The 15,373-nt window shown below is 38.5% G+C and overlaps 1 protein-coding gene across 4 annotated transcripts in view; it reads left to right on the top strand.

Annotated features, from left to right (window-relative positions):
- ldlrad4 (low density lipoprotein receptor class A domain containing 4) overlaps positions 1-15,373 on the top strand; it is a 242,598-nt gene that overhangs the window by 86,317 nt on the left and 140,908 nt on the right. Inside the window, exons 3-5 of one of the 4 annotated variants that reach the window (XM_004915258.4) lie at positions 3,599-3,649; positions 8,151-8,257; positions 8,362-8,604. In XM_004915258.4, the coding sequence (XP_004915315.1) occupies positions 8,565-8,604 (40 nt within the window). In that variant the 5' untranslated portion in view covers positions 3,599-3,649; positions 8,151-8,257; positions 8,362-8,564. Of the gene's footprint in view, positions 1-3,598; positions 3,650-8,150; positions 8,605-15,373 lie in introns of all 4 variants that reach the window. The other 3 variants (XM_004915257.4, XM_031903526.1, XM_018095031.2) reach the window with 3 other exon arrangements.

The following is a 15,373-nucleotide window of genomic DNA, read 5'->3' as shown; positions in this document are numbered from 1 at the left end:
TTGGCCCCATATTGATTTAGTACTAATAGGTATTTGTGAGAGAATCCTGTGATTTAATAACAGTTTTCTGCAGTTTTGCAGTTCTGAAGATCCAATCAGCTGATTCAGCACTTTATCGCTTAGAATATCCAATTCAGTTTCTATTGATTACTAAACCTGGCCAAATTTTACATACATTGGGCCAGATTTAGTCCTATGAGAAAGCTTTATTGTAAGACTTATCACGTGAATGCTTATAGGCATGATTCAATTGAGGAATAAAAATATTTTTTCCATATGACTTAGATACAAGACGGCATCCATAACTCCCCAGAAAAAGTAATTTTAGCATTCATTCATTTATGACCCCTGGGGTTGCAAGAGATCTAAGTGGCGCAAGACATGCCCTTTAGAGCTTTTCTTCTAAGCATTCACACCCCCTTAGACCCTTAACTCTGCACTGAGCGCCTGATATCTTCAGAGCCAAAATTGGGTTAGACTCCTTTCTAGCAATAAAGGGCCTATTTGAATATTCTGAAAATACATTTTGGTACCTTACTGTTATCAGCTTGAACTTTTTAAAATTCACTTTATTGTTACTATAAATAAGATATTTGTACTTATTTTGAGCATTTTGGTATGATGAGTAAAAGGTCATAATATACAGTATCTAGTAGAAAACACTCAGGTATGGGACCTGTTATACAGAATATTTGGTACCTGGGGTTTTCCATATAAAGGGGTCTTTGTGTAATTTAAGGCTGATGCCACATGTGGCGTTTTTACGCTGCGTATTTTCTCAGCCTAAAAACGCCGCACAAACCACACAGCCCCTGACTATGGCGTTTTTCAGCCTAGTACTGGTGACGTAGCAGATCCCGTTTCCATGGTGCTAATAGTGCGAAATAGTAAAAAATGCCTCGTATTTCCGCTAGGTCTGGCAGCTGCCTTTGTGTATACATAGGAATAGCTTGCTGTGCAAATACTGGCGTATTTCGGCAAACGCTTGAAAAATCCATGGTAAGGCGTTTTCTAGCGTTTTCACCCGGGCAGTGGGTACAGCGTGCACCTGGGGCTGCAAGAAGCTATTTTCACTGTGTAAGCACATGTTAACTGATTCCATGCGTTTTCTAGCGTATTTACACATTGTGTGGTTTGCTTCGAGTCTTTTCAAGTTATTTCTATGGATGAGGATATTGTGCGTTTTTCAGCTGCTGAGAGAATTAGAAAATACGCAGCGTAAAAACGCCACGTGTGGCATCAGCCTAAGGGCAAAGACACATGTAGCGATTAGTAGCCACAAATTTTCAAAAAGTTGCAGCGACTAATTCCTGCAGCGAATCCTCACGGGCATTAGTCGCAGTTACTTATTGTATACTCTAACTTATAAATTAACCCAATAGGATAGTTTCCCTCCAATACAAAATAATAATATCTTAGTAACAATCAACTACTAGGTACTGTTTTATTTTTACAGAGGAAAAGGAAATATGTTGTAAATCATAAAATATGTTTTATGTAAGTTAATCTTCTTACAAGGCAACTAATAATAATAGTTAAAAAAAAGTTGTCCTAGGACAGAGCCTTGTGGTAAAGAGACAAAGATTTATTTAGAAAAGATATTTGAATCTGCAAGCAAAAAAATATTCCCCCTCTCACCATTTGTGTTTCTTTAAAAAATGAAAATCTGTTGTTGTTCTTAATTGGGACATATTTTGGTGAGTGTAGGGTAAGTATAGTGGAAATGTAATATACATAATTGGCCACAAAAGAGCTGGCATACAGTCTTAAGGCCCCCATACACGGGCCGATAGAAGCTGCCGATATCGGTCCCTTGGACCAACTCGGCAGCTTATCTGCCTGTGTAGGGGCAGAAACGAGCGGCTGGCCGACCAATATCTGGCCTGAAATTGGCCAGATATCGATCGGCCAGGTTAAAAGATTCAGTCGGATCGGGGGCCGCATCGGCTCGTTGATGCGGTCCCCGAACCGACTGCCCCATTGCCGCCTACATAATCCGTTCGTTTGGCCCCAGGGCCAAACTATTGGATTATTTTTTTTTTTTAACTTCAAGCTCCCCACCCGTAGGTGGGGATATCGGGGGATGATCCGCTCGCTTGGCAATCTTGCCAAGCGAGCGGATCTTACCGTGTATGGGGACCTTTAGCCATGCCTGTCCTGAGGAGTGAAACCCTGGAGACTATGGTGTTTAAATTTTAATTTTGGGTACAGTAATATTGTTAACAAGTAAGGCTTAATTCAGTTAATAGCGTTTAACCTATAGTCCCTTTTATGGAAATCAATGGAACTGAATAATGGAATCTGATTAGTATGGTTTAGCGCTAGCATTTTTATTTCTTTCTTTTTGTTCTTGTTCATACGATATGATAGGTGTAGCCCATAATAATGGACTTGCTTTAGATACATGTATTTTTTGCCATGCTGCATTACTTTGGTACTTTCTTTTGCCTGAATCCTATTTTCATCTGATTACTTGTCACAAAAGCTTATCCCTGGGACAGATTATCTATTGATGGTTTCAACATCCTTATGTGTTAGTGCCTTACCTAACATCTTACTACTGTAATTTTAGGGCCAAAATGCAGGCGATAATGCTAATGTGCTAACAGAAACTGTAGGACTGTCTCTTAAATGACTTCCTTCAAGATGTGTCTTAATTTGTACTTATTTCTTTATTTAGCCTCTGTGTATCCAGGCCCAGACTGTCAATCTGTTGATTTTGGCAAATGCCAGAGGGGCTGCAAGATGCCATAGACAGTCACTATTTAGTTGGGGGGGGCTGTTTGGGCCTCTGTGTACTTGAAATACCAGGGCCTATTTTGAATCCCCGTCCAGGCTTGTGTGTGCTGATTATCCTGTTTATGTTTTAGTCTGCATACCCCTTAACAAATATAAACAATATTGTATATAAGTGTATTATTGTCCTCAAATTTCCTTTTTCAAAAAATGTTTTTATTTGTATTAATTAATAATTAGTGTTGGACAATTCTCCTTACTAAATATATCCCATTTTCATAAAATAAAACTGCCATGAAGGGTTTTTCTTTGCCTTGCTCAGCTTTCTTATAATAGGCAATTAGAAAATTAACCCTAAAAAAGGCTCAAAATTGAGTAGCGGCAAACTGATGGAAATTACCATATACTGTAGGTGGGGAAAATGTCATTAGGGTTGCCACCTTTGCTGGTGGCTAAACCCAAACAAAGGGGTGGAGCTGATGATATTGGAGGTGGAGCAGTGATGCTGTGGTGGGCATGATGAGGTCATTGGTTGAAACAATAATGTCAGACAGGGTTATGATGCCAGGTTGGGGTTATTGCTTTCCTTAGAAGCAACTGGCTGGATTTCTGTCCAGTTTTCTCAATGTTTTAAACCAGACAGAAAGTTTTGAACTGGACATTCCTTTGAAAACTGGGATGTCTGGTTCAAAACTCAAAAAAATCCATCTATATTCAGCCTAATGAGTAAGTCCAATCCCTTTATTAAAGGTATGGGATCTGTTATACAGAAACCAGTTATGCAGCTCTAAAATACAGCAAAGTTAATTTTGAAAACAGTTTCTCATTTTTGACTGATTTGTTTTTTCTTCTGTAATAATAGGAAATTAACTGACTTGATAACTAAGCCATGTTGATAGAAAAACTAATTGTGGTGAGTATTTTAGTATTTCAATGTTTTTCATTTATTAACCAGATTTTTGTTGGGGTTTTACAAGGCTGAGACCCAAACAGCCCTAAGAACAACCAAAGTATTTTGGTCAAAATCAATCAGGTGACAACCCTATGTTAAATGAGGGAATATTAACTTTTTGGCTGTAAAAGTACTATATACTGCTAAACTCACTGACAGATGTGTCATAGTGCTGCTTTTAATGACGACTTGTGCAAGGGTAACCGTCCAGAGGTCTGCCATCATTCTAATTAGGTGTGACATTAACATTTATTATGAAAAAAAATTATATAAAGAAAAGGGTTAGGCTGTCAGTGGAGCCTGTAGGTGTTGTGACGGAATCCTGCCAGGATACATGTTCAGTATATAAAACAAATAATCTTTCTTAAATGGATTTCAGGAGCCGATTGAGAGTGTAGGTTAAAGGATCTTGATTTTCATTATCTACCATCATCTATGTTAAATATGTGGTTAACTTGTTTTTGAGCAAAAGGGGAGTATTCTACAGTAGGTGGCAGGAAATAAAACAGAATCATATTCCAGTTTGGTGTTTAGTCCAGGATAAGTAGACTTCAGCTGTGACAGACATTTTAAAGAAGCATTAATGTGAGTAATACCATCCCAGTTATTTGCTCCAGTGATTTTCTGCCCTTCTAATGCTGGACACTGAGTAATTCTGTCTTGAGGTGAAGAACCAATAAATCTCTTTGAGAATGCTGACACTGGAACGTAACAGGGGCTGACACATATGGTAGATGATCTGCCCAGAGGTTCTAGTTTACCCGTTTATCACAATATGTTATTGAAGATTTCCCTGAAAGCCTTCTGCAGCCCCAGTGTGTGAATACTCAGTCAAACCAAGCGGCAGGAAAACAACAAAAATTAGCACACACTTTATTTTCTTGGAGACTGAGCGTGACACTTGCCTATGATTCAGTTAGAAGTGAATTAATAAGTTGGGGGAAAAGAACAGAGGAAATAACTTTATCCAATTAACTTTCTGCTTAGTGTGCAAGGTCACTGCGCTGTTTTTAACTCATTGAATTATGAACCTACTAAATTACGTGTTTAATAAATGACATTTAGAAGTTGTGATGGGTTTTACTCACGGTGAGCGTGACTACTGTAACAATTTCTGTATATTCAATAACATCGCACATGCAACAATATTCAGATGTTATTGTGTGTGCATTTTGGAATGATGTTATACAATTTGAAGTGCTAATGGAAACAACACCAGGAATCATGCCCCTGATGTTTCTATTAGTACCCCATATTTATAACATTACAGTTGTGTTAAGGCAAAAATGCACCAGACCATAAGTTCCTTGCACTGCAAAATCAAATAGGTAGTATGGAAAAGTAGACAAAATGTGATGCTAATGATGTGAAATGTCACCATTTTAATGTATCATGATGTGCTGATCCCATGCCAGTTAAATGCTGAGCATACACAGCCACCAGTTGGCATATACAGTTCCTGTATCCTCCTAAATTACCTTATGGGAAATCCGATACAGGCTCTAGGGAAAACCATGCTTTTAGATACAATGGTTTGGAACATTGGTGTAACTCCACAGGTATAACATTTGCATTCAGATTTTGTGAAGGTGAACTGCCCCTTAACTTGGTCCAGCAGGTTAGTCTATATTTATGTTAATGTTAGCTCAGAAACACTTTTTGCCTGTGTTGTCAAAACCGGATATGTAAGATCCATCCAATCGCAACTAGCATTTTCTATTTACTTTCTCTGTTTACATTATGCAGACTGGCAGCTTTCTATTTGTGACATGCCAGACTGGATTGCTTAAGTTCTGAGAAGGTCAACTGTTAGCCTAATTTACCCATGGACCATAATTATTATTATAATTATATTTATAAAGTACCAAAATATTTTGGTCAAGTCACTGCAGAAAGTCTAACAAATGTAGTTCTGGGGAAGTAGGTAATCCGTGTGTCAGCCTTTAAGCCAGTCAATTATTGTACAATTTAAGTGCATTTAGACAGACAACCTAGCAATTTTTTTAGATAATAATTTTGTATATAAATATATGGCTAGACCTTTACTATCGAGTCAATCTGCAGTTGTACTTAGGTTTTTAGGTAGTAGGGGAGAATAAATAGAAGAGCCAGCTGCTATTCCCCCTTCTCTATCACTAACAAAAAAGCTAATTAAAATAAAATGTTTTAGCACAGCTATTATTTTTTTTTTTTTTTTTTCAAATAAGGCATATGTAACCCAATTCTGAGTGGTTTGGATGGCTGAACAGTTTGACCTGGCTTGGCTGTGCCAATTGAGAATCTTCGTTCATTTAAAATATTGTAACTCTTCTTTTTGATTCCTGTTATATTTCTTGCCTATGTTGTACAGTAATTTTACATACGTATATACGTATTGTATATAGCTTAAAAAACATTTGCATTTGAGTTGTTTGGTAATGCTTGCTGTGCAAACAGGCGGCAGGCATAGTTGCATCCCTGTGAATACTTGAGAGACTCTACCATAGACTACTGGCATCTACTGGCTCTATATGGTCTCATAAACACATTTTTCAATGTTTTCCTTTATTCCCATGACTTAGAAAAAAGAGAGAAAGAGATGTAAACACCAGGCAAGGCATTTACATTTAAAAACCTATTAATCCCTTTTCTCGTTCTTTTTCTTTGCCAGAGGCCTGCCAGAGGCCGGTCTTCTCATTGCCATTAAATAATCATATATGCATCAGTGAGTGAGAGAAATGTGTTTGTTGTACCATCAACCCATGTTTTCTATAGAATGAAATGAATTGTTTCAGTCGTTGATCTGTGCTAAAAACCCCGGATATATCAGTAACAAAGCAAAGTACCAGAGGCAAAGTGGGAAGATTTAGCTATGTGTTTTAAACCCTGTAGGGGCATTTCATATGCTATGCTGACAAGAAATCATAGTTATGCTACACAGTGTTATATCAGGCAGTCAGTGGGAGAAACAAATCCTATTCAATGGCACACATTTAAGAATAATCATATATTTTAAGAGGAAACCTGCATCTCTATAAACAGAGAAACAAAAGGGAAAGCATTGTGACACAGTATAAAGCATTAAGATATTACTGGATATAAATAATATAATAAATAATATCATGACTACAAATGACAAGTGCCAAATATTGCATATTTTTTATGAGAACAATATGAACACCTCCCAGCCACAACAAGAGCAGGGTATAAGATTGTCTGTAACATATAAATCCAATGCTAGTTGACCTTTAACTGAGTGTCGCCTCCTATTAATTCAGGTTTTGCATTTTCTGAGCCCTGAACCTTTGTACATAAACAATCTAGTCCATTATATACTATTATATTATATTCCTAGCAACTACATTTATTAAAGACTAGAGAATGAAATGTCTCTTTAGTCTATCCCCCTCAGAAGTCCTACTTTCCAATTTTAGAATCATTGCTCTGTAAGCAATTTATCACTGCAATCTATCTATTAAAAGCAATCTTTTTTTCTCAAAAAAAAAAAAAAAGTTGTAACAAAAAATTGTGGTATCAAAGCCTTATGAGTGACTTTACCTTGTAGATAAAAATAAGTACAGGTATGGGATGCCTATTATCCAGAAAGCTAAAAATTACAGGAAGACCATCTCCCTTAGAGACCACTTTACTTGCACTTGATTCCAACTAAGCTGCATGAATCCATATTGGCGGCAAAACAATCCTACTGGGTTTATTTAATGTTAACCTGTATTCAGAGTGAGGACTCTAATACAATACCTACAAATAACAAACGAAGTATCCATGGAAATCAAAATTGGAACATAGTGATAATTAGCAGTTAATTGATTAAGGTATATATGGTATATTTATGATATGATGTACTTTATTTCATTATAAGATACTTTGTATGCATGATCATGCCAGAGTTAGAGAGTCTTGGTTTTATTTAGAAGGAAGCAAATAAGACTGAATTGTGAATCACTTTAATGCTGGTTTGAGCTGAATTACCATGGTGTAAATTATTCCTTGCCATTATGGATTTAGTCCTCACAGTGTTCACCCCTTGGCTTTCTGTACTGATAAGTAAATCAGTGCATTTTCGGTACCGTTCCTCTTTGTGCGGAATGATGCAGACTTCAGTTAAACCAGGCCTATCTTTTACATTTTTTTTATTGCAGTCCTGTTGTTCTTTTCTCTGACCCCGATCTCCCCTCCTTCTCTCTCCCATTTCTAGTAACTATGGCTTTGAAGTGTGAAAGATAAACAGCGCTAAGGGGGTCATATGCAACTCAGAAAGCATGATGTGATTTACATTTCAAAGTACTGCGTGGTCACACATTTCATCTCAGCAAAATTGTAATATTTACCTTTTGAAAATCCCCTCTTATGTATGCCACTGCTTCCAAAGGGTTTCTTTTGTTCCTTTTTGGGTTTGTTCATCTTAATGTTGCTAGAGATCATTAGGTAATGTAATCTCTCTACATTTTTTTTAACTCCTCAGTTAGCGTGCCTGGGGGAATAGAGTCGTTTAAGACAGAGGGGGCCAGACACAGCTTGAAGACAGAACCAGCCAAGCCTTGCAAAATAAAGACAAAGATGAACTGATGGGTGAGAGAATTCTCCTGGGCAAAGGATAATAAAACATCTTTGAATTATTTCGCTTCCTTTATGTTCATGTTTATCATCATGGCATCTTATTCTTGGTTGGACAGATAAGATCATTTGAATATTTTGGCCTGTTGAGCTCTGGAATTGCCCTCTTGAATCTGTGGCTACATTTACCGTACAAGAATTCCCCTGGATGCAGGAAGACATGGAATGGCTAAAATGGAAGTGACCTGACAATTGCCTGTCCATCAGTTATCTCTGGAAGGACAGGTTAAAGTTGGCCTCTCCACACTGGCTGAGAAGCAGTATGCAGGAAGCTGGTTTGCAGGCCACAAATGCTTTCACAGGTAACAAGCTAAGCTGCCGATAAGTTTGCTAAGTGTAAATAAACTGTAGTAAATAAAAGGTATTCATGATTTGGCTGTTTTGTAGAGCCACAGAGGAAGGGTTCCAGAATATTTAACTAACTGATAAAAGATGGTAACTCATTGCATTAACCAAATAGTGTTTGGTGAATCACTGTTAGGGCCTCGAGAGGAAACGTCGGCAACTTCGGAAAATCATGGCGCCGCGTATGCCATCCCACTGGCGATTTACATTCTAGCCGGTGGGATGGCATTGCGGAGAGATTAGTCACCCGCGACAACAGCGATTTATTGCGGCGCAAATAATCTCCCCATGTGCCCTTATAAATGAAGGAAGACGGGGAGGCTTCTTTATCAAAATTTTATTAAAACTGAATTGGGGAATTTTTAAAGGTTTTTTTTCAGTTCAAATAAACTTCAAAAATTTAAAAAACCTCAAAGTTTATTTATTACAAAATTTAACTGCAATGAATTTGGATTCTACTCATCATGTCTAGTGGGTCTACAAACTCTCAAAACTCTCAAAAAAGTTCAAAATTTGAATGTAAAATATCTCTACATTTTCCTGGGACAACTCCCATTGATTTGTATATCACCGTGCAAGCTTTTAGATTATGAATTGTGTACATTTGAGTTTTTTGCACCCAATAAATATTGGCAGCCCATTTTGAAGTTATGCATTTTAGCACAAAAAAATGGTACTGCGGCAAAAATTTTAATTTGCATGTGATAAATGAGCCCCGTAGCGTTTGAGAAAAGCTTTAAAGATCATGACGACTATATTTAGATTACTGGGTCAGACTGGGCCAGTGGGACACCAGGAAAAAACACAGTGGGCCTTTAACCCGATGGGCCCTGTGAACCCAGACCCAATCCCTACCTGTAAGTACTGGAGTTACCCTGCTGCTTGGCAGGTGGGTGACTGGGGCCCCTGAGTGGGTGTGGGGGCAGTAGCCCCAGTGGACTTCAGACACCCAGTCTGACGCTGATTACAGGCATTTATGGAGTATTTTCTTGTACTCAGTAGTTTCTAGTTATTTTTCAAGTGTACGGGTATGGGATCCCTTATCCCATTATCCAGAAAGCTCAGAATTACGGAAAGCCCATCTCCCATAGACTCCATTTTAATCAAATAATTCAGAATTTGAAAACTGATTTCCTTTTCCTCTGTAATAATAAAACAGTACCCTGTAATTTGTTTCCAACTAAGATATAAATAATCCTTATTGGATACAAAACAGTCCTATTGGGTTTAATTAATGGTTTATTGATTTTTTAGTAGACTTAAGGTAAGGAGATCTAAATTATGGAAAGACCCCTTATCCAGAATACCCTTGGTCCCAAGCATTCTGGATAATGGGTCCTATACCTGTACTAGTTGCAAAAACATATCTTTGGGGTGATGTCCCATTTAATGACTAGGGATCATATTTTAACGAACAATTGTTAGTATATCCTTAATGCAGCACAGATGGGGAAATGTCAGTTAGTGAACTACTGACTGAATAACTTGGCTGAAAGAAGAATTCTGACCAGTCTGAGACACACACATCACTATATTTCAGACACGGTATCATCTTTTCAGTATATTTCTTTTCATTTGATTTGTAATAACATAAAAATACATTCACAATTTTTTTTTTGTTTTTTTTAGATTCACATTTTTTAATAAAGAAGTACACATTTGAGTTTGGTAAATTTTCAAAACATTAGCAGACAGCATTCAAACAGTAAATTTGTAGGGATTTTTTTTTTTTTTATAATTGAGGCCTTCTCCTTGCCTCAATAAACTGAGGCCAAGTGATCCAGGAATAGTAATCAGAAAGGAGTTTCGTGGAAAGGTAGCTAAGTAAGACCAGGCCAAGCTAACTGATATAGTCCAACATTTTTTTCTTTTGATTTCTGCTCCACACAGACAGAATCTTAATGTTCATATATCTGTTTTGTTGCGAAACAATGATTTGCATATACCAACATCGTCTATGCAAATTCATGGCACAGCCTTCAAAGGATGTTTTCATTTGTGCCCACAAGGCAATCCCAATACTAGCAGAAAGATCAGAAGGCTGATGAGAAAGGCAAGGATTTATCTGTAGTCAAACACTACTTATGCATTCAGCTTGTACTGTATAACATGCCATCACTGTTTAGCTTACAAATTGCGTTTTGGAAACAATCTCAGATTGCATCTGATTTACAGGATTAAATAGAAACCAGCATATTTTACTGGTTTAGCATAAGTCACTTTCCAGCCATTGAATGCTGGCTGATCACTGTTTGAAGCCACAGATATCTCCCTGTGAAATAACAAGTGTTCTTAGAAAGAGCTTCTGGAAAGTACAAAAACCACATTGTTCTAGATGGCTGTAAATGTTCACATGTAAAGCCCTACCATGGAAATGCTGTTGCTTTGGATCTTTGTTTTGCAGTCAGATTATTCCACCCACTGCAGGTCATTATACCATATGTTAAGCACATTAATGGATCCCAGGTTCCAGGCCTTCATCTGCCTGCAGAACAAGCTGCAGAACAAGAGCAGCTGAAAAGGTTGAAAGCGTACTGTGCTATAGCCTATAGCTGTGTGTCTCTGGCACAGGAAAACAAACAGACAAAAAATCCTGTATTTTTTGAAAGATAACTCAGTGCAGCATTTCTGTGAGTGCTTATGGCTGTATTTACATAGACTTTTCTGATAAAGCTTACTTAGTTTTTACCTTTTCCTTCTTCTTTAAATGGGAAATTGACTAGGGATGCACCGAATCCACTTACCAAACCGAATCCGAACCTTAATTTGCATATTACAGAAGGGTAAAAATGTTAAACATCCGCGTTTACATGACAAAAAGCCACGTGGTTTTAAAGGAAAAGGAAAGGTAACTAAGTAAGCTTTATCAGAAAGGTCTATGTAAATACAGCCATAAGCACTCACAGAAATGCTGCACTGACTTCTCTGTCAAAAGATTTCTTGTGTCTGTAATTCATGTGCCAGAGACACGCAGCTGTCTGCTCTTTCCCCTCTCCTGCTCCCCCTCCCTCAAGAATGCTAAGAACTCACCCCCCACCTTAGGAATGTGGATCTGAGCCAATCAGCAGGAAGCTGACTCATAGGGGCAGATTTACCAAAGCACAAATTCGAATCTCAAATTCGTATTGAACGATCGTAAACGGCGGAAAAACCTTTCCGACTTTGCATGATTTTGGAAGCCTCACAGAGGAATAAATGGCACTCTGCAGCTCCAACCTGGCCAAAGGAAAGTCACGATACTGAAGCTTGAATGAATCCGAAACTTTCGTACTCGGCACAACAATACGATTTTTTCGCGACGGCAACGAAACAGTCGCAAAAATACAGATCATTACGAAAAAAACGCATTTGGACGCATTCGAAGCGTTTGTGCCTTAGTAAATCTCCCCCATAGTCTTACTAACTGAGCATGTTCACTTGGTCTGGGTGTGCAGGAGCGAGGCATTATGGGAACTTTCTTTACAAAGCTCAGCGTTTTTTTTCTTCCTGTTTGGCTTCAGATCTTCTGAACAGGTAAAATATGGGGAGACTTAAGGGCACTATTGAGACAACTGAAGGTATGCATGGCTTGTTCCATTATGATGTAGGCTTGGGGGATGCCCCCTCCTGGTGCAAGAGGTAAGCAGAGGACTTGTGAGGTATTTTTTTGAAAGAAAGACTTTTGTTTCCTCCATCTGGCGTGCAGGCTATAATAGCATACACCACTTGTTCCTCTTAATGCATTTTAAGTAGTATATTTCTGACAAAGAAACTAACCATAGCAGCCAATCAGTGATTAGCTTTTTTGGGCAGCTGCAGAAAGAACAGTGAAAGCAAAAATCGAATTGGTTGCCATGGGTGTAAATTTTACCCAGTGTTTAAAAAGATGCCAGTTCGAGGTATTTTGCATGCATGGAGAGATGTTTTCCTTTGTGGAGAAAAATCAGCACTGCCTTTGGATATGTGGCAGGAACTATACACATACATTAAAGGGTGTGTTTATGTTTGCTTGTTTGGCATGCAAGTGACATGTGCACCCTATCCTTCTGCCACAAATGTGCTGCTCCTGTTGACACAGGGAGCTGAGGGAACCCTGAAACTACTGCCTGGTCCAGAGGTGGTGGTAGCTCCAGGGTCCCCCTTCATCAATAGGCGCAGCAATGTCAGATTTGAAATGGAAGCCAGGAAGGACGGAGCGATGCTAAGTGCAGCAAGGGGCATTTCTGGGGTCCATACCACTCCAAGACAGTTTAGATATTCTGTATCTAAAAGACATATATGTATTACACTGCTGACAGTGAAGGTCTTTGATTTAGCAATAAGGATGGAAGGATATAAGGTTAGCTGAGGTTGTTTGCAAAAAAACATTGGACTTTTAATTAACAAAAATAAAATATTATAAACAAAGAATGCTATTACAGGCTCATAGTACCATTTATTAAAAGAACTGAATAACAAATAAAAGATGACATTTGGTTCCAAATTTTGGCAAGTATTGTCAGAGTTAACATCTATACTTAAACATCGAATGATTCCACTTGCTACTGTATATGAAAAGTTAAAATGATCATCTGTTCCTAGTATGGTGTAAATATTAACATAGTGGATGTGAACACAAGGCAGCTGGTAGCTCAGCTTGCTGTTTGTTGCTCTCACATATGAGATGTATGCAGTGCTAGCTTCACTCTTTGCACATACTGTAGCTTAGATATTTGTATTACGGACTTTTTCATGTTTATCCCTAAAACTCTGAAACAACTTATTAAGTTAAGTTATCTGTTAATTGTAGAACAAGTGCTATATGTTTAAAGATTCTGGCATGCTGTGGATAGCTAAGTAGATGTTAATTGGATTTATGAATTTAGATTTGTACAGAATAGCTTTCATATATTTTGTTTGGCATTCTTTAATAGTAGTTATTATGCTCGACCTTCTTTCGCTAGCTCTGTTAAACTTGTCCTAATAGAGTACAGTTTTGTTTTAGCTCTGACTATTTGATAGTTTAGGACAAACAGGCAATAAAACCAAATTACATTACCTTCCTATACACTTGGGGAAAGCAACTAATTATTTAAAATGTATTACAACCCACTGAGCGCATAGGTGTGGCAATATTTATTGTAGGAGCCAACTATAAGTAATCTGTTTTGGGATGTGGCTGAGGTAAGAAAAAAAGGGCCATATTAAATTTGAAGAGAAATACATATCTCATTTCATAATTTAATTCTAGTCTACTATTGAATTTGAAGTTGTCGTCATTTACTTGAATCTGGGCCACATTTTTAAATAAAAGAAATGTAATGCTTCCAAATAAGGATAAGGTCACCAGTATAGAGGAGTTTGTTTGCAACATAGGTAGGACCTTGCCAAATATAATATTGCTAAAGCAAATAATGATACTTCTAGAAGGCCTAAGGCAGGGGTGGCCAAAACATCAATCGCGGTCCACCAGTTGATCCCCTGTGGATTTCTGGTGGACCCCTTCGAAGCTTGGAAATGCGAAAGTGCGGCGGGGATGTGGAGGTGCGGTGCGTTTATTGGGTATGCGTTGCGTTTATTGGGTATGCATTAACAAGCCAATGCGGTCCTTGATCTGACTGGAAAATCAAACCAACTTTTCAGGTAGAGGTTCGAAGCGGCCCAAACATGGGCCGATAAGCTGCCAGGTTGGTCTGAAGAGCTGAAATTGACAGCTTAAATCTGCCTTTGAATGGCTACCTTTAGTCACAGGTAGGTTTCCAAAGGCAAAATGGTGGACCTTGATGGTGTTGTTTCTATTAGATGAATACAGTGAGGTCCTAATCCCTGTCACTCCACCATATATGTAATTGGGCGCAGTCTCTTTACAAAGATGTCAAATCATCTGGATTGTCCGAATATATATATATATATATATATATATATATATATACCAAATCAAACACAACCAGTACCAAGGGTCTTGTGGTTCAAACAAATATTCGTGTATTATAATTGCATGTACAACCGATGTTTCGGTCCCTTTTGGGACCTTTTTCAAGGTACAATTACATACAACACTGAGGGTTTCATCTAAGCATTTCAGGGAATTGTTTTACATTGTCTTTGCATCTGGCATGCTGTTACTATTACCAGGACGATTTGTATCTTTCAGTAAGCAGGCAGTGTTTCCTGCCTCAATGGAGATGTCTATATATCTGCTGCTGTTTATGTGTCTGCATGCCACCCTTAGCCCTCATAAGAATTTGTGTTGCATTTTCAGGCCCTCTGTGTTGTGAACTGGGCATCTGAATTTCAGTGGGTATCCATTCCCTCTCTCTTTCTGCATGTGGGTAGTAATGAGTATCAGGGCCGGATTTAACTTGTCGGCGCCCCAAGGCCGCCCCCGCACGAGTGCACATGCGCAATCGCGCGGCGCCCTCTCCCTCCAGTGCGCATGCGCGATCAATGCGCAAACGCACATTTAAACTCCCATATGGAACAGTGGGGAGAGGTCCCGACTGCTCCGTATGGGAGCCAAATTTAAAAAAACTGTTGCGGCGGGGCGGCATGCCGCCCCTAAACTTGTGCCGCCCTAGGCCCGGGCCTTTGTGGCCTTTCCACAAATCCGGGCCTGATGAGTATAGCAGAAGATTATTAGCTTTCAGTGTTTCTAGTGTGGATAAAACATTTATCATTTTGTGAGATTTGGATGATTGGTTTTATTTCACGCTATTTTTGTTGGAAATTGGTTTCTTGAGTTTTTGACCTGGATGCTAATTCCTTCCT

The sequence above is a fragment of the Xenopus tropicalis genome, chromosome 6 (genome assembly GCF_000004195.4).
Source record: "Xenopus tropicalis strain Nigerian chromosome 6, UCB_Xtro_10.0, whole genome shotgun sequence".
In the NCBI taxonomy this organism is placed as follows: Eukaryota; Metazoa; Chordata; class Amphibia; order Anura; family Pipidae; genus Xenopus; species Xenopus tropicalis.
Note: the sequence above shows the minus strand (reverse complement) of the source record. Positions and strands in the feature narration are given on the sequence as shown.